Source organism: Trachurus japonicus, chromosome 15, assembly GCF_045865225.1.
Source record: "Trachurus japonicus isolate A0001 chromosome 15, Traja_1.0".
NCBI classification, from domain to species: Eukaryota; Metazoa; Chordata; class Actinopteri; order Carangiformes; family Carangidae; genus Trachurus; species Trachurus japonicus.
The window spans coordinates 24,371,568-24,391,971 of record NC_140921.1 but is presented as its reverse complement, the minus strand read 5'-3'; the positions used below and the strand labels follow the sequence as shown (position 1 = coordinate 24,391,971).

Genomic DNA, 20,404 nt, shown 5'->3' with positions numbered 1-20,404 from the left:
TCTTCTGATTGGCTCATCTAAGTATTTTTCCTATGATTCCAAGCCTAGTAAAATATGGGACCTTTAAAAAGTTACAACAATAACTGCATATATTGCTAGATCCAACTGTGCATTTATAGATTTTTTTTTTAACATGGCTTGAACTGCCAGACACTTTTTTCCTGCGTATAATTCCTGTTTCTCTTGTACCAACAACACTAAAATCACAATAGTCCTAAAATACAACGTGCATACACAAACAGCAGCAGTGTAATCCGGTGATGTGTCCTGCAGCCGGCTCAGACAGCCTGCTGTGGTTATGAGGCGGGCTGAAGGAGTCTGGAGTCAAATTCCTGAACACGTAGGAGCTGCTCACGTTGCTCCAACACGACGCACGACGCAGGGGCGCAGCGAATAACGGATTACTGATGAGGCGCAGATTTAAATCGGCTCTAACTTCAACCATCACATCCCAAACATCGCGCGTTTGTTGTGTTCACTGTCTAAACAACAGAGATGACATGAGGACCGTCTTTTCTCTCCAGACCGACTGTTCGAGCGCACTCGAAGCCGCTCGTTTGCCACAGAGAGGGGACGTGGGAATCTGATGGACGATGATCGATAACTTGTTTGATCAGGAAATGTTTGTGATGGACACGGGAGCGCGCGTAAAAGCCGGTTTCACGCGTTATTCCAAAACGGGTGGGGGACAAAAAATAACAGTCTGGAGTTACTTTTCCACAACGGAAATGAGATCAGTCCTATTCCCTGGCTCCGCTTCTTTTGGAACATGGTCGATGTAACTCTGTAGAACCGGGATCTGATCTGATCTGATCTGATCTGATCTGGTACCGTTTGACTTCTGTCTTTAAACAGCACTTTATTGATGGAAAGATGTTTGCTGGACTGATGGGGCTGGATTATCACAGCAACTCTCTACTTCACCACTGCGAAGTCATGGAAGGTAAAGAAAGACCAAAACTATTCACTGCTGTTTCTTCACATTAATTAGATAATGATCTGTAAGAAAGAAAAGAGGATGATGATCACTGGGGCAGTTTTAATCTTCAACAGGAGCTGCACTTTTAACACAACAAACTTGTAGCATAATTAGGTCAGAAAGCCAACGGCTAAGTCACAGATGATGGGAATAAACAGAGGGGAGTATACATAACAACAACAGATGAGGGTCTTCACATGAGTATGCAGTGGGTCTAAATACTGCAGGCTATTCACAGCTGTAAACAGTACTCATCCAAAACAAAAGGTGCATTGCCACGCTAAATGTGTAATGTCTGTGAAGGCTCCCTGGCTGTCAGGTCACAGAGGTCAAACCCCCAGACCAGTCAGTGATGATACATGCTGAACTTTTTCCTCTGATGTGGAGATAATGTGGCAACAGGAGTTTTGCTGACCTGTTTTTTTTTTTGTCTTTCACAACAGAGTTGAATATTTCTCAATATTTCTCTGTCTGATCTTGTCCTGTTCAGATAGAACCCCGTATGTAGACATGTATCCTCTGTAAGACATGGGAATATACTTATAACAATTTGAGTGCTTTTATTCTGTTCATCTTTGGATTGAACCTTTACAAAGTTTCTCCATTTGACAGATCTATATTTTTTCTTTTAAACAAACAGGCAGTCAGTCTGTGGCTACAGACACTGGCTTTAGCCCTACACATGCAGCAGCTGGTCAGAAACCATGTTAATCTGGCAAACCTGTTACACACATCACTTTGTCAAAGTGATTGTCAGCTTTCAGCCTTAAATGTATCATGTGTGGACTAGTTTATCTTTATATCTGTTATTACATTTTCACCTATTTTCTGACATCAAAAGAAATTTTCAGTAAACCAAACTAATCTGTGACAAAAAGAACAGGTTGTTTGTATTATCCTCATGTGACCATCCAGGAAGTGCAAAGCCGCTGTCCTATAACAGTTACCAAACCCGAGCAGACCACAGATGTAGGTTAATGTCATACATTATACTGAAATGTCCTGTCATTATAGGCTTAGGCCTATTTTGAGATAGATAGATAGATAGATAGATAGATAGATAGATAGATAGATAGATAGATAGATAGATAGATAGATAGATAGATAGATAGATAACCACTTGTTATATTCATGGTACAAAGAAAAAAGAAACTTCTTTATACACTCATCGCTAAACTTTCACTTCCCTATTCCTGACATTGTGGTTGATCACAAGTGGTGAGGTGCTTCATGGAGGCTGCTGACTTGCAGATGTGTGTTTGTGTGTGTGTGAGGGAGCTGAGGTTGTTCCTCAAACGTTTGTGTTTTTATGAGATCCTCTGCATTCCTCTGCTCTTTGGCTGAGGCTCTTGCAGCGACCAATGGGATGCAGTGTTGAACCTAAGGGCTCTGAGGAGGGCCTCTTTAATCTCCCAAGGTAAATAATCTAGCCTCTTCTGGCCGAGACGCTTCATTTTCCCAGACTTTGAGCAGCTGTTCTTAAACATGACCAACAACTTCATTGTTTCAGTGGGATGGTTGGGCCGTCAGTGCTGAACCACTTCACTTCTCCTTTTGCTTATTTGTGTTTTCTGCCGGAATTCCTGACAAACTATTTCAGCACAAAGCCTGACAGGAAGCAGCAAATGACATACCTCTTGGGGGGGCTTCGGCCATGATGTAGATGCCCTCCAATACACACATGCACATACACACCAATGCACACTCACAATGGACCCTGAGGCATTTCCTTCCCCTTTACTGAGAAGAGCCGTCTCTGTGTAATCGAAGCATAGCGAAGATACAGTGACACTCTATCGGCGAGTCCTTCTCCTCTCTGACTCTCTGGAGTGTCCTCTACATTACGTCCAGACCACACCAGATGGTGGACGGTGTGCGGCTGTGTTTGGTACCTTACAGACGGTGTTGGGTTTCTTTAATTGGTTATGGAACAGTGGCCACGTCTGCAAAGAAAACACTAATGGGTCCGTATGTAACCTGAGCTTTGGTGTGGTGGTCCCAGTGGACAGAGGGCTTTCACTGTAGACCGTCACACACATACATACACAGCTTAGGTACAATCGGACACCCCTCCTATGTTACTCTCACTCCAAATCCTGGCTTCCATTCAGCCCAACGTCCCATCTCCCTCTTAAGCGCTGTCTTTTTGTGCCTCTTCCTCTCCGGTCACACGGGATGGTTGAGTAGTGACATCACTGGAGGTCATGGGGGACTAAGCTTGTGGGCTGTGGTTGCTTTGTAGCGGTCATGGTTTGTTTGATGCCCTGTGGTTCTATTCTGACATACAGCTACAGACAGGAGGAGCAAAACAATGTCGAAATTACAGAAACACAAGTATATTATCGCCATGAATCCAGTACAGGAACAATAGCTTTTGCTTCCTATTTACAGATTTGATGTTGAAGCATAGCGATTTGATGTTGTTTAAGAAGAATATCTAAAATGGTTCGAAAATGGCACTAATGTGACTGCTCCCACTGTTTCCAGTACAACAGTGGCAGTGTGTTTCTGTGTGTCTTTAGTGTGTGAGTGGGAAGAGAAAATTGAGAGCCACAAGTGAAAGAGGGAGCAGCACAGCTGGACACAAAGGGGCTGTTGATTCCCCACATTTCAGCCTGCCCCTCACCCCCCTCCTCCTGTATCCTACACATCATATGTATTAGTCGTGTGGAGCTGCAGCAGGTGCTCAGCTCTCAACACAAACTGCTCTTTATCATTCTGCTGCACTCCCAGACCTAAAACTGTTCACACTGAAGTTTTATCACTTCTCGTTGCAGTTGCCGGCCTTGGCCTGCGGTTCTTTCTCTCTCTCATAGGAGAGAACAACAAAAAACATGCTTCTCTGTCCTCATATAAAACAGTTCATGTCCATTAAAGGGATAGTTCAACATTTTGGCAAATTGGCCCATTGCCATAATCCGTATAGTCGTAGCAGTAGGTTTGTTTGTTGGTTTGTTTCATTTGTCGGTGCAAGCTATTTTTAGAACGGCGGAGCAGAGCCGTGAGCTGCTCAGAGCTACACGTTAAGAGATGGAGTTGTTTTCGAGGCAAATGCAGAGACTGCTTGTCGAAAAACTGCCCCTGACGGGAACGAGCATCACCGGTTTTGCATGAATTTACCTCGAAAACAACTCTGTCTCGTAACCTAACCTTATTATCTCATAGTGTGGCGAATGTGCAGGTCACAACTTGTCCACCAGAGCGTCTTGGAGTTGTTGGATTGTGTATTTGATGAGTTTGATGAGGGAAACCAAGAAATCCCATGAGCCTCCGTAGCATAGCTCTGAGCAGCTCACGGCTCTGCTCTGCCGTTCTAAAAATAGCTTGCACATACAATTAAAGGAAATGAACCTACTGCTATGACTATAGCGATTATGGCAATGGGCCAATTTGCCAAAATGTTGAACTATCCCTTTAACAATACTTTTAACAAAGGCAAGTTCAACATTTTACAAACTGCCAGAGTTACTAGACACAAAAGATAAGGACTCTCCCACACGAAGCACTAATCAATACCTATGTTAACAGTGAATCCAGTGAGAAGGTGGTGCAGTGGTTTGCACTGTTGCCTCACAGCAAGAGGGTCAGGGGCCTTTCCATGGGCTCCCTCTGAATACTGTGACTTCCTGCTACATGTACATTAGGTTAATGAGCGACTCTACAGTGTCCATTGTTGTGGATGTGAGTGCGAAACGCAGCTTCTGTCTCCGTGTGATAGGCTGGTGACAACGCCCTCGCCCACTGTAAACTGGGATTGGCTCCAGCCCCCATGTGACCCTATAAGGACGAGCGATCTAGCTAATGGATAGAAACGTGAATCAAATGACTTTGTCTCTGTAAAAGGAAAGAAGTCACTAGTAGTCACATGGAGAATCATCACCTGACTGCAGTTCCTCTCAGGTCAATTAAGCATTTGAGTATCTTTCAGCCGATTGGACAGAAGCTCCTCACATTCAGGAGCATTTAGGGATATCAGGGAAAAAGTTGCACACTGTTGCTTTAAACAGCACACCCACCACATTAGTACCACTTATTGTTATTGTGTTGTAAATCTTGCCAAAACTAATCTCACAATAACATTGTTTAGTTTCATTGATCATCATTCGCTGGTAACCTCCCCCACCCTAGCAACCGTGTTATGGCTGTGTTTTCAATTATGAACAAATTCAATTGTAACTTGTGAAAGTAGTGTTCACTCAGTCCACTCCTCCACCGAGAGGCGTGTCTTCAGTCTAAATGACTGTGCGGCTTTGGTATTTCCCAACAGCTGGAGCTGAACCCTGGGAAATGTCACACAGCTGCCCAAGTATCTTTTTTTCATTCAGTTAACAATGTGATTCAAGCCTGAAGGGCAGAGTGGTGGGACTGTGTGGAAATCATTACATCTGGCTACAATACACTGAGAGTATTGATGATGTTTACATGTTTATGGTGTTTAACGCGTTCCTCATGTCGCCCATGATTACACAGGTAGTGCTGCCAGTTCTATGAGCTCATTCTTTATCTTCCTCATGACCGTGTGCTGCTCAGCTTAATGGTTAATCTCTGCATTGACAGGTGGCAGAGCATCAGGGACAGCTGGCAGCTCCGGCCGTAAGAGGCTCCACCGACGACCGGGGTACATGAGAGGAGAGCAGTCCAGACTACAGAGCAATACTTATGGACAGGAGGAGGAGGAGGAGGAGGAGGAGGAGGAGGAGGAGGAAGGGAGGACCACTTGTGCGAGGAACGGAAAATCTGGACGTCACACTGACATCATGGAGGCACCCGGCGCTCAGAGGATGAGTGCAACACCTGCTGTCAAAGTGTCCTCAATAAATCAGCTACAGTTTGACAAACTCTCACGTAGCTCCTGGAAGGGGAAGAGCGCCGTCTGCTCTGTCTCCCGTCCTTTTCCCCACGTGGACTGCAGCACTATGAACGGTACATCCGGCCTTCAGGCTCTGTCCTCACTGCCACAGAGTCAACTCAGGTTAAACCCAAACCCAGCACTACAGTCCTCACCACAGGACTCCTTCAACTCCAGCTTCAGTTTCATCCAGCAGTCGCTCAACTCCAGCCAGAGGACGGACACAACCACTGCCACAGCGGCCCAGGGACCAGAACCACATACTCAGTCCACTAAAACACCCAGCTCCCCCAGAACAAAACCAGCACACTTACCCACTGATGTCTCAAAGCATTTAGGTCTCGGCCAATCACCGTCCTCCCCCGCTCCAGGCAGCCACACAGAGAAAGAAGACCTCTCGTTGGGAGGGAAGTTTTGGCGTGAGTGTCTGTTCAGTGGCGGCGAGGTCACGTCCGACCTTCCTGACTGCGACTCCAGGTCTCTGGACATAGAGATCATCTCCTCCTCCCTGTCTGTGGACTCAGATACGGCCTCAGCATCCTCCGTTACCTCCGGCTATGAGAGTGCCACACCGGCCTCCGAACAAGGCTGGGACAACCTGGTGAAGAAGTACGAGGCGGTGCTGCAGGACTGCCTCCAAAACAACCGCACACACACCAAGGTGGGTTTGACACTGACTCCTGATGTGACGAGAGAATGTATGAAAGATCAAAAATAAAGTCCGCTCACCAGAAGTGCTCCTATGGGTGCATTTTAATGTGTGTGTGACGTTTCGGGTGACCCGCCCTTCATCAGACACCTGATAAAGACATCTACTTCTGGTGTGTAGATTTTATTTTTTGTCCAGCGCCTATAGTAGTCAGTTTTTGGGATGTGCATGCTGTCTCCATATTTATTGATGGTAAAATGTATGGTCAATTTCAAGGTTCAGAATCAAGACTGACACCAAAACACATGAGAATGACCTCCTAAAAGAAATAGGCCTACTATGACACAATTAGGAAACACAGTCACAAACTTTCTGTTGACATAAATTCTGGGAACAAGGGAAATAGCTAGCCTGTCAAAAAGTGACAACATCCACCATGGCACCATCCTGCTGACTCACTAACTCTAATACATGTAACTCCAATGTCGGCCAGTCACCAAGATGAAAAGTGGAAAAAACTGTTTTAACAAAGTAACTGTGTAATGAATGAGTCAACAGAGGTTATTGTTGAAAATCAGGAACTTCCTCGCCACAGAGGTGGTTTCCCTGGAGACGACTTGGCTAGTTACTGGGCAACAGGTTCTCTCAGAGCTCGGCCGTGTGTAGGTGGTTGTTGTTTTGCAGGTTGATGCAAACTGTAGCATAGAAGACTTCATGTATAAACTATATTTGTATAGTTGCATTTATAGTTTATACATTAACGTCATGTATAAATTCATGTATAAAAGGTTTGTTTTTTTAGCATGTTGCAAAAACAACAATATGCAGAATGGTACAAACTCAAAGCACTAGATTGATCCCACATTTCAGAGTTAGTCGCCTACCTGTCTTCTACCTTCTTTTTCTGTTTCAAAAGGATATGAAAGTGAGTTTCTATTATCTAGTTACTAGTTCCTGACAAAAATCACACAGCCACTTTCCACCACTGCTCATTAAAAACAAGAGTGAAAACACAAATTAATTTCTACACTAATAAGAAAAGAATATAGCCTACTATACAGCAGTCCCCTGATTTTAGTAATAATAAGACACCATGAATGTTAAATGTCCTTTACCATGGATACAGGATAATGGCAGTCTGTTCACTGAGTATTTCATTAAACTTTACATTTTATATTCCAAACCTCTGATTTTATACATGACATGGATCAAGGAAGTGAGCAAAATTTACATTTCATCTATTAGGGAATAGTTGAACAGTTCATTTTATATTATTTGATACATACTTGTTTCTATTTTAATCTAAACGGGGACAGAGAGGTGAGAGGGGACACTTGTTTCTTTGTATGTACATGTTTGAGAGGCCTTTTGTTTTTCCATAGAATTTATACCAATACAATGCCAGACATAAAGTCTTTGTGACCATTCAGTTGATCCTCTTGAATGACCATTTGACCCATGAGCTGGTTATATATTACTCTGATATACTCCTAAGAATCCTCCTTTGTCTCTGTTTTATTGGTGAATACGCTCTTTTAGTGCACTGACTCTTCTTGTCCTCTCTATGAACTTTTGAGAGAAGACTAACACCACTGTAGCGGACATCTGTGGTATCAGTCTTCTCATCTATCTCCTGAGCTAAAACCAGATGAAGTGAAACCACCCAGTATTTCGTGAGAACAAAAGACTGAAGCAGTGCATCCAAAAATAATATAACTGGTTACACTTTTTTACAGAGGCCTGATTTACTGTATAATTTAATTTTGTGAACCAGGTATCAGTGGCTCTGTGGAAAACATGTCTGTGTTTACTGCAATGCCGCAGGAGTTGAAAACAAATACATTTCTAGATTTCAGATTTCTAGGAGAAAAACTACAATAAATAAAGCCATACACAGATGGGTACATGGATCTAAATAGCGACCTAGTAATTATTAATTAGATTCTTTTGAATACACAGTAAGAAAAAAATGATGTTTTCTCCTTTTTTTAGTTATTGCAAGCTAAATGAGCTAAATAATTTGATAAAGCAGACTAGGCCTATTTAAAAAAAGTGATCTCTGATCATGTATGCAAGTTTTTATACACAACTAAAACAGGTGAATTCATCTTAAATTGTGTAAGAAGCATGTTGAGTAACTTTGATGATGAGGTTTTAGAGTTCATACCCAAATTTGGCCTCACCTTGCTGACCTGGTGTCACTTTGATATGCCAGTCATTGAACCCACACATTTTTTTTTGCTTGTTTGGTTTTTTGGCCTGTGGCGACTGTTGGAGGAGCACTGACCTCTGGACTGTTAGGTAATGTGCTGCCTCTTCTGTCTCTTCCTCTCAGATCGAGTCCATGATGTTGAAGCTGCAGAGACTCCAGCAGAAGGCAATTTTGGATGACGACTATGACGCAGGTGAGCTTAGGCTTTCAGCTGAGCCACTGGTTTAATAAGTAGGTCATTTCAGATTCACATGATGAGATACTGTAGTGAGGAGCACTTACTTTGAACCAGAGTAACTTCAATTTCTTAGTGTTTTCCATGCCTTTCTTTTGACTTTTTGTTGAATAAATTATTTCACTCCTAATCAGGTAGGCCTATAATCCTTAATGTTACATGTCCTTAATGTTACATTTACAGAGGACGGTGTAAAGTGAAAAAAAAGCTGTAGCAGCTTCATATAGGGCAACACTGTGAGAATCTAGTTTACATCGAGCTTTCACCGCGGTTCAGTCACGATTTGACATTTGTGTTTAATGAGTGAAGATGGGGCGACTCACCCAGTTTCCTTTATTGGATTTCTTGCTAACTGAATTAGTTTGGGCTCAGACTGTAATGGGTGATACAGCATGTGAGGGCAGGAGGCCGTGCGGAATAAATAGTTTGTTGTTTACTGTCTGTGACACACATACAACATGAAACCCAGACAGACCCAGTGAGAAAATCTACAAAACAGTATTAATTATGCATTTTTATCTTGTGTGTGTGTGTGTGGTGTATATTACTAGACTATGCAAATGATTCATGGTTTGAGGGCTAATTTGACAGTTGTGTCACTATTAATTTTACATTTCATTTAGTCATTTGGCAGAAGCTTTTATCCAAAGTGACTTACAAATGATGAACATCAGTGAGTGTTTCAGCAAGTGCAACCGAGTCTGTGCATTTTCCACCGTCTGTCCTCAAAACTTCTAAATTTAGTCAAACTTAAAAAACCAATGAATGTTGCATGGAGAGTAAGAAAAGCTGAATCAAATTCCACATTTATTCATGAGACAACCTTAGGCTTCTCACGATGTGCGATTCATGTTTCAACAATCACACTTAGCATTTGATGTTTTAACTTTGAAGGCTGAATGGAAAAGAATTCATCCAGCGACTCCTCAAGTCTAAGTGAAACTCCTATTTCATCCACGTCCAGGAGAACCTGTATTTATCTAAGTTCTTGCTTGACCTGAATAGTTTTTTCTTGCTGGACTGAGGAAAGTTTATTTTCAGAAGAAAACTGTTGTCTGACCCATTTCTTTGCCCTTGTGACAGAAATAAAAACCACCATCTGTCGTCAGGGTCGTGCAAACCTTGAACTATTCCGGCACAGCGATTATTTGGGTCACTATTTCTTGTCAGATCTTTCTGTTTGCTTTTTAATATTGTTTACCACAAACCGCTGTCTGGCATTTTAAACTGTGCCAGGGAGGTTCCTTTCCATCCCTGTTAACTTCATTTTCTGATTTGCTGTCAGCAGGATCGCCAAAAAGCTTACCAGCAGCTTTCCAAGAAAGGTTGTCAACAAGAAATAAGACAGTTCATTAGATTTTCTTGCTGACATCGCACTGGATGTCTGACCCTCAGATGCTTATCATTTTTCAGCTTCTACTGAGAAGCCAACAGAGCGGGTCGATTCCAAATCTTAAATGTATGTTTACAGGGTCAGGAAATGAAGGAGCCTGATGATGTCAGTGTTATGAATGAGGGAAGTGTTGTTTTCTTCAGCTTGCTCTCTTTAAAAGCCTCTTGCTCAGGATTCATGTGGTAATGAAATAAAAAAAAATGATGATAAATATCTGCAGTCACATCACAGTAGTATGAAGGGGGATTTCATTCTTCTGACTTGATTCCCGGCTGCTAGTAACAGAACTTTTTTTGCATATGATGCTGCATATTAATCAGGTTGTGTGCATGTGTGTGTGTGTGTGTATTCAGCTGAGCGTTTTGGGAAAAAGTTGGAGGAGCTGTGCAGGGAGCGAGGAGCTCTGCAGCTGGGTTTACCCTCCAGACAGCCCAGCGTAGCCATGTTCCTGGAGCGGCTGACGCAGGTGGTGCACAGCGCCCTCCAGAGGGCAGACTGCACTCAGCGCAGGTCAGTATTACAGTAACAGTTCCATGATGCATTATTGTGTAGACACACTGGTCACACCCAGAAGAGGAATGTCAGGAAAAAACTGTTGGATCAGAGATTGTTTTAATATTGAGGTATTATGTTGGTTCATATTAACATATGGGAAATTACTGTTCATAATATTTAACTTGGTTGGAAAGTAATGACAAATGTTAGGTTTACTTAAAGGAGAATTCCGGTCATTTTTGACCCCTAAATCGTTGTCCTGATGGTCACCCAGTGTTGGGGGGAGCAAAAAACGCAACTAAAATTGATGAAGGCAAACCGGAGTTACACCATGGCTAGACGGTGCTAGGGATAGCGACAACACTAAACTATGGGGGTAATTTTTTCAACCACAACAAACACTCAAAAAACAATCAAATATCTATGGTACATGAGGTGACTATCAGGAAAACTTAAGTTTTTTATTATTTTGCAGCCTCAACAAATACATTTGCATGTTTTAAAATAGAAATGTATAAGCTACTTTACAGAATAATTATCATAATACATGTTCGAGTCACTCTCAATATTAAGGAGAAAAACATAGTCTTACCATTAATTGATTATCAAAATTGTTGTAAATATTTTTTTGTTAGCTGATTAATGAATTAATTGAGAAACTGCTGCAGCTCTATATTAAAGTGATCTTATGATGCAATATAAATTATTCTGAAGTGCCTCAGTCTTTCCGTCATGATAACGTTGTAGGACAGAGCAGAGACAGAGTGATGTCAAAAATAGCTCCTGTAACAGGAAGGGAGTCAGGTGGGGTCCGTCCTGAGGGCATCCTGAACAAATGTAACCAAAAGCTCACACAGCAGCTTTGTCACTGTGTTATCTGCACATACCTGTATCTCTGAGTCTCAGATTTTACAACGGCCCAAAACAGGAAAGCATTCCCCACAGATGAAGGGTCGGCTCTGTTAAACACAGAGAGAGAGCAAAGCAGCAATGGAGTGGTTCAAATAACCTCAGGTTACAACAGTGCATTAAATACAAAAACACCCAGAGCTGTGGATGAAGGGTTTGACAAATACAGCTTTGAAAAAGCGATGATTAAAAATAACAGCACCAGTGACTGTGTATTTTTGTTCCCTGTTGCCAGGGAGGGAGCAGAGCCTGATGCAGGGGACAGGTCTGACTCACTGCAGGGTCCACTGCACCGCAGAGACAGACTGATCCGAGAGAAACGCATAGTGGAGGTAAACTTTACACATTTTGTGCCATAAATGCTCATAATGCTCATTTTTGGTACTTCGTGTCACATTTGTGTGTGTGTGTGTGTGCTATGTTGCATGTACTCTGCCTTCATCACTGTGTTTTCCTTCCTCACACATGAAAAATGAATGACATTTCTAAAATAGCTAGAGTTGTCATAGACATCACATTTAAAATTACAAAGCAATGGTGAAGTACCTAACCCCATAATATGCACAACCTAATAATACTGATGAATGCCAATTTATTTAAGTACCTGAATGTAGTGCTAAATGTACAGTATTATATAATTACTGTATTCACATTCCATTTAATTGACCAGGAGGATCCCAATGAGCTTCATAAACACATTTCTCCCAGTCCCAGCTGTAAGAACAATGTGTCCGTCGCACACGGAGAAGAAGAAAAACTTAAACTGATGAGTAAAACCTGAAACTAAGTCAGAGTATTGAAACCTGTGCAGGAGGAGATAGCCGAGCTGCAGCAGAAGCTGGCGGAGCTGGCGGAGCGCAGTCGATGCCTGGAGCAGCAGATCCAGCAGGAGGAGCAGCGGGTGGAGGCCGAGGAGCTGGAGGGTTCGGTGGTGAGGAGCTGCAACGTGGCCCAGCTCCGCGACATCAGCAGAACGCTGCAGGACCTCGTCACTTCGGAAAACCGCATACAGATCTCCGTCGCTCCACCGGCCTCCATGCTCAGGTCAGCTTCACATACATACACACTGAGTAGCCTACCTGATTACCAGCCTGCATAGCTACTGCCTGCGCATTAAGATATAAAAGTTCAAACTGAAATTCAAAGTGTGATAAAAATGTCCATCAGAATGACCGCATGACGTATTCTCACATTCAGACGAGTCTGGTTTTTCAGGCGTCTTTAAAAGCTCCAGGTAATTAGTGGATGAAACCGGCTGCTACCTGGCTCAGACCTGTCTCTTCAGGGAAATGCACTCATGCCATTTTCATCCGACCAGTGCACTTAGAGTCAAATCCCAAATAGGAAACCAAAGCTGTTATGATATCAGATTTTCATAATTAGTGTAGCCAAAAGGATTCACAATCACATTATCGCAACATCGACAGGAAGTTATACCTGGAGAGAATCTGTAACAATAACTGTACAAAAATAAACAATTACAACCAGATAGAGTGATAAACAAAAGATCTACAAAGCCCAACATCTGCCCTCATCTTTGTATGTGTATTTTGAGCAAAATATAAAGATTTCATTCATAAAATAACAGCTATTGTCAGTACTAGTAGGCCTACATCATGACAGCCATAGTGGAAACAGAAGCATTCATTATAGATCTGTGGATGTGGTTTCCTAGTAGTGGAGAAAATATGTAAATGTACAGTATGTGGGAAATGGAAAAGAACCCATCAAACTGCACAGTAGAGAGCTCTCTGAAGAAATATATCCCAACTATATATATCTGCTTTTTACATGGTTATGGTGATGGTTTTTAACAAGTAGTGGAGTCAACTTTTGATTGTTTGAGCCAGAAAGTTGCAGAAGCTGTATATATATTACATATTATTACTTTTATATACATATTATAAACAATATCGATCAGGTGGAACACAGAATAATAGGGGTATTTTGACAGTAAAGTGTCATATCATGCAGTGAACAGGTGTGAGAGTCCCTGCAGTACCACTGGTCACCAGGTGGAGCTGCTAGAGAGCCGCCAGCAAGGAGTGAGTGACACGGCAGCAGTCATCAGTTCAAGAGTGTTTCTGCCTGTATCATGTCACGTCTTTTCTTATCATTAAATTAGCTGGTTTCGAGGAGGATGTGTCAGTGCAGATGTGTTTCACTTAATCTTTTTCTCCCGGCTTCATTAATCCTGTGACAAACAAAGTGGCATTCTGAATAAATCTCACAGCTGCACTGTCTTGTTTTGTGCCAGGAGCCATGCCTCAACCAACAATATCTCCAAATAACTGCATAGCAGACGCTTAACATCCTCTCACTGGATGTACAGTGTGTTCACTACTAGAGGATGCATATGCATTGTCTTTACATCTAGTTGTTGTTCTGGTGCAGGTGGAAAGCTTTTACCGTAGGTGTGTTTAGAGCCTCCCAGCACTCATTTCTAAGACTTTATGAAGGCCAACTTGTTTATCTTATGATTCAGAGAGGATGTATCGAGCAGCCACAACTACTTTCTCTCTGTTCCTCGCATCCCTCGTGCCCTCAATCCTCTTCCCTCACACCTGCTTGAACCTGCTTTGAATTTTAATGGTTTTTCTCAGATGCAAATGATTACTTTGCATCATATCCTCTGAAGTTAATAGCTTGTGAGGGAGCACTGTGGAAAGCCTCTCTGTCTTGCCACTCGTTAGAAAGACATGTAAATTGTACTTATCGCCTTCTCGGTGGCGTGACCCACCATCACTGGCATAATTTGATATCTGACATTTCTCACCCCGACTGGAACGCATTTCTTCTCGCCGCTGATTGAAAATTGTGGCCCACAGATTGGATATTCAGCTGCACATCTCCGGGTGCGGGCGCTTCGGGGTCATCACGGTGATTGTGTGTTGCGGCTCCCCTTCCCAAATAACGCAGGACTTTCCTCTCTCGTATCAAAGTGTATTTTTCACCGGTTACTGGATTAAAGAAATCGACACCATCCACAGGAGCAGCACCTCCTGAAAAAAAGAGAAGGATGTTGTAACACTGGTGTTCAGAGACAACATCTCACTCTGACTCACCCTGAACATCAGTTTGAATAACATGTAAAGGGCAAACTGATTGTTAGGATATGATAGGACCGGGGTGCTTCTCAAGGTGACTGTGTTGTGCATAATGGGTTTCTTGCTTTTCCCCCCCACGGTCTAGTAATTGATTCATATTTCTGTCGATAAATAATGTGACCTTAATGGTTTGTCCTGTTTGCATGTTTGCATACAGCACTAACATTACTACTGTAATACAACATTTACCCTTCACATCTGCTGCTGTCCTCATCCAGACAGTTAAATCTAATGAGCCGGCCGATTAAAACACATTCATCAATCTTTTATCATCATCATTATCACGGAGGCTTCTTTAGAGGCTTTCATTATTATTGCAGGAATAATAAAGGCTCTAGTCAAATAAAAACATTATAGGTCAAAGTTAGAAGACAGATTTAAGCTGTGACTAAGGAACAAAATCATCTCCCAATCTTATTATCAGCTTGGCTGCCTTTAGTGAGCTTGAATAATTGCGAAATGATTTTAAAAGGTTGGAAAGAGTCGTTTTTCATGCTCTTATATGACATTTTATATTTAGAAAGTAGAAATAATGGGCAGGATTGCTGCCTAGGAGATGTAGAAGGTGTGTAAACTAGAGCAGCAGGAGGAGGATGAAGCTCTCAGCGCTCAGCACCTGTCGCTGTCGCTTGTCTCTATAAACTGGACCTGGTGAATGGAGCGTCTTTACAGTGAAGCTTTATTCTGGTATTTGAGCCCATAAATTTGGGGTTTTGTCACCAGAGATGCTTTAGTTCTTATCAGAGCCGTAACAATTTAACGAGTCGATCGTTTGTCAGCTGCTCCGACAGAGAATGAACCAGCGGTGATGAACCCGTCACCCACATCTGCAGCTGCTCTCGCTCTTCATGTGCTTCAGCCTCACAGTTCGGATCCACTCTCACAGCTCAGAGCGCAGTTCTCAGCAGGCAGCTCTGAAAACCCACTGTTAGCTGACACAGTTAAGGACTAGATGGTGAACACGGTGGACTTAGACTCTCCAAATTACTAACAGTGCTCTGTCTCTGCTGTTTTGACATACAAACCGCTGCGTTCACAGGTTGTTTCTGCTTCGCCCAGGGGACAAACACATCAGTTATTGCAGGTGTTTTTGTCTGTTTTTTGTTTTTTTTGCAGATGTAATCAATATTTTTGTAATAACAATGGATTAAATGACCTTGTGCTGTTGTTGATGGTGATCAGAGAGCACATCATGATCTAACCCTGCAGCTCCACTCACCTCAATAGGATTATTGCAAGTTTAAAGCAGAAGTAAGCGATCCGGTCGTTTTGGCTAACTTCTTATCAGCCGATGGAGTTAGCAGTCCCCGCCCTCGTCCCTACGTCACCACATTCACGCTCATCCCTTGGCTGCACACACAGAGAGGACCGCCCCTTTATGCCGTTCTCTCTCCTCATTGGATAAAGGTTGTAGGATACAAGGAAAGTTTTCTCCTCAGCTTACAGCAGAGCAGAGTGACTGACAGACCCGTGTTTCAGACCAAACACTCTATATAAGTGATTGCCGTCGGAAGATAGAACTATTTAAGACTTATATTAACACAAAAATTCCGCTTACTTCTGCTTTAAACAAAAATGCCACAAAAGTCTGTCGTTTTAAAAAGATTTTATACATTTATATCAAAATGTAAATCAAAATGTAAAAAAAAAAAAAAAATTATGTTATGATCTGTATACTATCTACTACCGTAACATGTTATGTCAAAATGTCATAAGTAAAAGAATGTTACATCAAAATGTAGTGTGTGTGTATGTATGTATATATATATATATATATATGTATGTATGTATGTATGTATATATATATATATATATAATAATAAGAAAAGAAGAAAAAAGCAAAAAGATATGTATGTATGACAAATATTCTTATTCTGTGGGTAATGGGGGCGGGACTAGATAAGCTTTTGCTTCTCCCGCTTTTCCCTTTCGGCCATGTATTGTATTATTTGATGATGAAGTGTGATGATGATGATTTAAATTGACATGCCCGAAATAAACAAATTGATTGATTGATTGAAGACATTTGTTCAAAATGACCACCTGATAAATCAATTAAATAAACAAACAATAGAATCATGCATTTATTGCAGCTCCAATTCTGTACTTCTGCACACAGAATAAGGCCTGGATCACAAGATTATTCAATCAAAATCAGTCTAAACACTGTTATATCAAACAGAATTAAAAATGAAAACCCCTCATACTAGTGTCTACAGGCTTTTCCTTGAAATTCCTCCAACTGCAGATGCAACGATGTAAATAACATACCAGTAAATAACGTAACATCTCCTTTTTTGCTCTCATCCTCTGGACACGACATTTAACACATCACTTTATAAAAGTCATAACAGACTTGGTAATTGTCTTGACAGCCGACAGACTTCTGTGTGCACCAGCCAGATGAGTAGATGCAAAAATCCCTCGAGTGAGGAAGAAATCACAAGAAATTACTTTTTCGCGCTGCACTGCAACATTTTTATTTTCTCTTTGCAGGCTCCAGGAGCAAGAGCAGACACTGAATCTCTCCATCAAGGAAGCCACCGCTAAAGTAAGCCACTGTTCCTCTGACTGGATTAGTTTTTTTTTTTTTCAATGGCAGCTCAGCCTCCCCTCAGCAGCCAAGAGTGCAGTCGAAATAGACAGTATGTGTTGTGTGCCAACTAAATATGCATACTAAATGTTGATGTCTGTATTCATGAGCATGTTTGACAAGGCAGTGGTAGGCTAAGAGTCAGAAACAGCAGGAAACATTCTCGGTTTAACAATACAACTGTAAAAAAATGTGTTTTTATTCTCATTTTTATGAGAAATAAGTGGCTTTTCCGTGCATGTCTGTGGTGAGTTCCTGTGTGTCCGAAGCTTTGCGCGCCTCAGTTTGTGTGCTGTGTCGAGGGGTTTTCTCAGGGGTTTGCTTTTCCCTCTCACTGATCCCTGTAGATACTGTAGATCTGGATCTGGAAATAGTCAGGAGCAGCAGAGAGATGTAAGAAGTGGAGGACAGAGCGGAGGGGTGGGGGGGCTTTTCATGTGGCTGTGTCCTTTAGAAACTCATCATCATGGCTGGTTGATGCTACGACTGCACCTCAGAGGAATATATTGGTTTTCCACAAAGAGACACTTTGACCACAATCACAACTTTGCCCATTGTTAAGCTGAAATGAAAAGGTTTGTTCCTAAATGAGATATCCACCATGTGGAAAAATGGCACTGCGGCTGTGACGAAATGATTGCCGCCGTGAAAATGACTTTCACTCTCTAGATTGACTTTTTTCGAAATTGACAAATAGCCAGATGTGTCGAAATTAAATCACCAATGTCAGAATTTCTACAGTTTGAGAAGCGCTTCAGAGCGGCTCCCCGGTTCGTGTAGCGTGTGAAATAAAATTATGCAAGCCTGTTTGAAATAAGTGTCTTCTATATTTCTCTGGGAAAGCAAAACTCCCCGGAGATGCTCTGCCACAGAAATACCAACCTATTTGTCAGCCTTTTTCAAAGTGCTGCAGAAAACTGTGTCAGATTCAACAAGAAAATGCGTCAGAAAATCCTGCTCCGCCGTCCCTTTGAGCAGTGAAAATAGTTCCTCAAAAGAACGACGGGGATCATGGGGGATTGTATCTGGATTGTGTGTCAAAGCGAATGCGTTGGGAAAGAACAGAGGTGTAAAGGGCAGAGTGAGGGGCAGATGGGGCCCAGACAGGCTGTATCTAAAGCCATCGACTCCTCGGTGAATATTTCAGATCTGAGGTGCTGCATCCCCATCAGGCCCGTGACATTCAGGACCTCTTTCCTCTCTGACATTCTAATGGCATCTTTTATGGAGATTTCACATTTCCCCCGCCTGTCCACGTGAAAGAGACGCACACTCTTTCATCCTAAAGGTTACCGACAAGGTAACACACCGTCGCTGATACTCTGCTGTGTATTCAAAGCGGTTGCGGGGCGGAAATGAATTTGTAAGGCCTTGTAAGAATGAGTGTCAGAAAGAAAATGAAAACGGAATTGGAAATGAGCTGCGCATCCTGTGGGATCCATGTGTCTGCAAAGGTTTTGTTAGTTACCACCTCCCCCCCCTCCTCTCCTCTCTTCTTTCTCTTTCGTTTCCCCAGGTGGTCATGAGTCAGAGGCTGGGCAGCAGCCTGAGGAGGAAAGTCAGCGAGACCGAAACGCAGCTTTTGGCGCTGCATGAAGCCAAACTGGCTGCCATCTCAGGTAACCACACCCCCCGATACAGTACACCCCTGCCTGGACATTCACATTTTTCATTTACCTCATTTTTACTTGAACCGCTCACCATTAGCCTCGCTTAATTATGATCAAGGCGCTCGTAAATAGGCAGCGTATAAGCGTGATGTCCTCCTGTGGTGCGGCGGCGTGCAGGTAATGACTTCGGCAGTGCCAAGGAGCTGAAGGCCGAGATGAAGGCGGTGTACCTGGAGCGGGACCGGCTGGAGGCTCTGGCCAAGAGGCTGCACAGCCTCAGCTCGGGGAGCAGCCAGGACCTGGCCAGGATGAAGGAGCAGCGGCAGCAGCTCAGGCAGGAGCTGGAGCAGAGGGAGGCCCAGCACGGTGAGTCTCTGAGGACGGCCCACACCCACATCACACAAGCTGCTCTCTTCTTAGAGCAGAAACTGGAGGGGAGAAATGAAAGTAACTCACCATCCACGTTAATTCATTAAAAAAGATTATGAAAAGATTATATGAAAAGAACAATGATGTGTTTTTGTCAGCCGACCCGCTGAGACAAGAATTAGCATTTCTTGTATGTCTAAAAGCCGCCTCTCTCTCCCTCTTTCTTTGAATTCACCCTTTAAAAGTATCAGTTCGTCTTCTCTTGATGTCGCTCCGCACTGCGCTGACATCACTGGACAATGACTTTTCTCCCAAATGAAGGAGAAGTGGGCTGTTGTCAGTGGGGGACTGGAATCATCAAATGATTTAGCAGCAGGATTGGCAGCTGTTAATAAGAGGAGGTGGAGGAGGAGGAGGAGGAGGAGGAGGGGGGTGAGGGGGTTTGCAGGGGAAATGATCTTTAGATTGTGTGAAGTAGCCAATTACCTCCAAGCCACTGTACAGACATGATGGTATTGATGCTCACACACACACACACACACACTAGCGGTGATCTGAATCCTGCTTAAGGAAGAGGTTTGCTTTTTTTGGGTTGAGGGCAGTTATTGGGTGAGATTGGTTCGTCCCCCCGGCGCTGGCAGAGACATAAATGGATTTTGACGGCACCACCTGCAGTGCCACTCTCTCTCGTCCATCAATTTCTAAAAAAGGTCACTTCGCTCTCGGAGGCAGTGAGACGGGAACACGGTGAGAGGATGGTGGTGGTAGGAGGGTGGGTGGACGGTGAAGTGACGGGGGCCGGAGCGGGGCTGCGAGGGGCTGAGCGCTCCGGATGGGGCTCCTGCTGCTGCAGCCCTGAAGCGTGCAATCAGCCGTCTAACTTCCACTGTTATGTAGATCATTACGGCCTGTGGCTGCAGCGTCACCGTCGGTGTCGAGCCTTTGTCCCCGTCCTGAACGGCCCCTCTGCTGTCACTAGGGGGCACACTTTCATTGTTGCAATC

General features: G+C 43.1%; 1 protein-coding gene across 2 annotated transcripts in view; it reads left to right on the top strand.

Moving 5' to 3' along the window:
- Positions 1 to 583: 583 nt before the first annotated feature.
- Positions 584 to 20,404, top strand: part of disc1 (DISC1 scaffold protein) — a 46,321-nt gene continuing 26,500 nt past the window's right edge. The window contains exons 1-9 of one of the 2 annotated variants that reach the window (XM_085800676.1): positions 584 to 943; positions 5,537 to 6,489; positions 8,813 to 8,882; positions 10,671 to 10,827; positions 11,957 to 12,053; positions 12,533 to 12,765; positions 17,325 to 17,379; positions 18,938 to 19,040; positions 19,209 to 19,397. In XM_085800676.1, coding sequence (XP_085656802.1) covers positions 874 to 943; positions 5,537 to 6,489; positions 8,813 to 8,882; positions 10,671 to 10,827; positions 11,957 to 12,053; positions 12,533 to 12,765; positions 17,325 to 17,379; positions 18,938 to 19,040; positions 19,209 to 19,397 — 1,927 coding nt within the window. In that variant the 5' untranslated portion in view covers positions 584 to 873. The remainder of the gene's footprint in view (positions 944 to 5,536; positions 6,490 to 8,812; positions 8,883 to 10,670; positions 10,828 to 11,956; positions 12,054 to 12,532; positions 12,766 to 17,324; positions 17,380 to 18,937; positions 19,041 to 19,208; positions 19,398 to 20,404) is intronic. The other variant, XM_085800677.1, reaches the window with a different exon arrangement.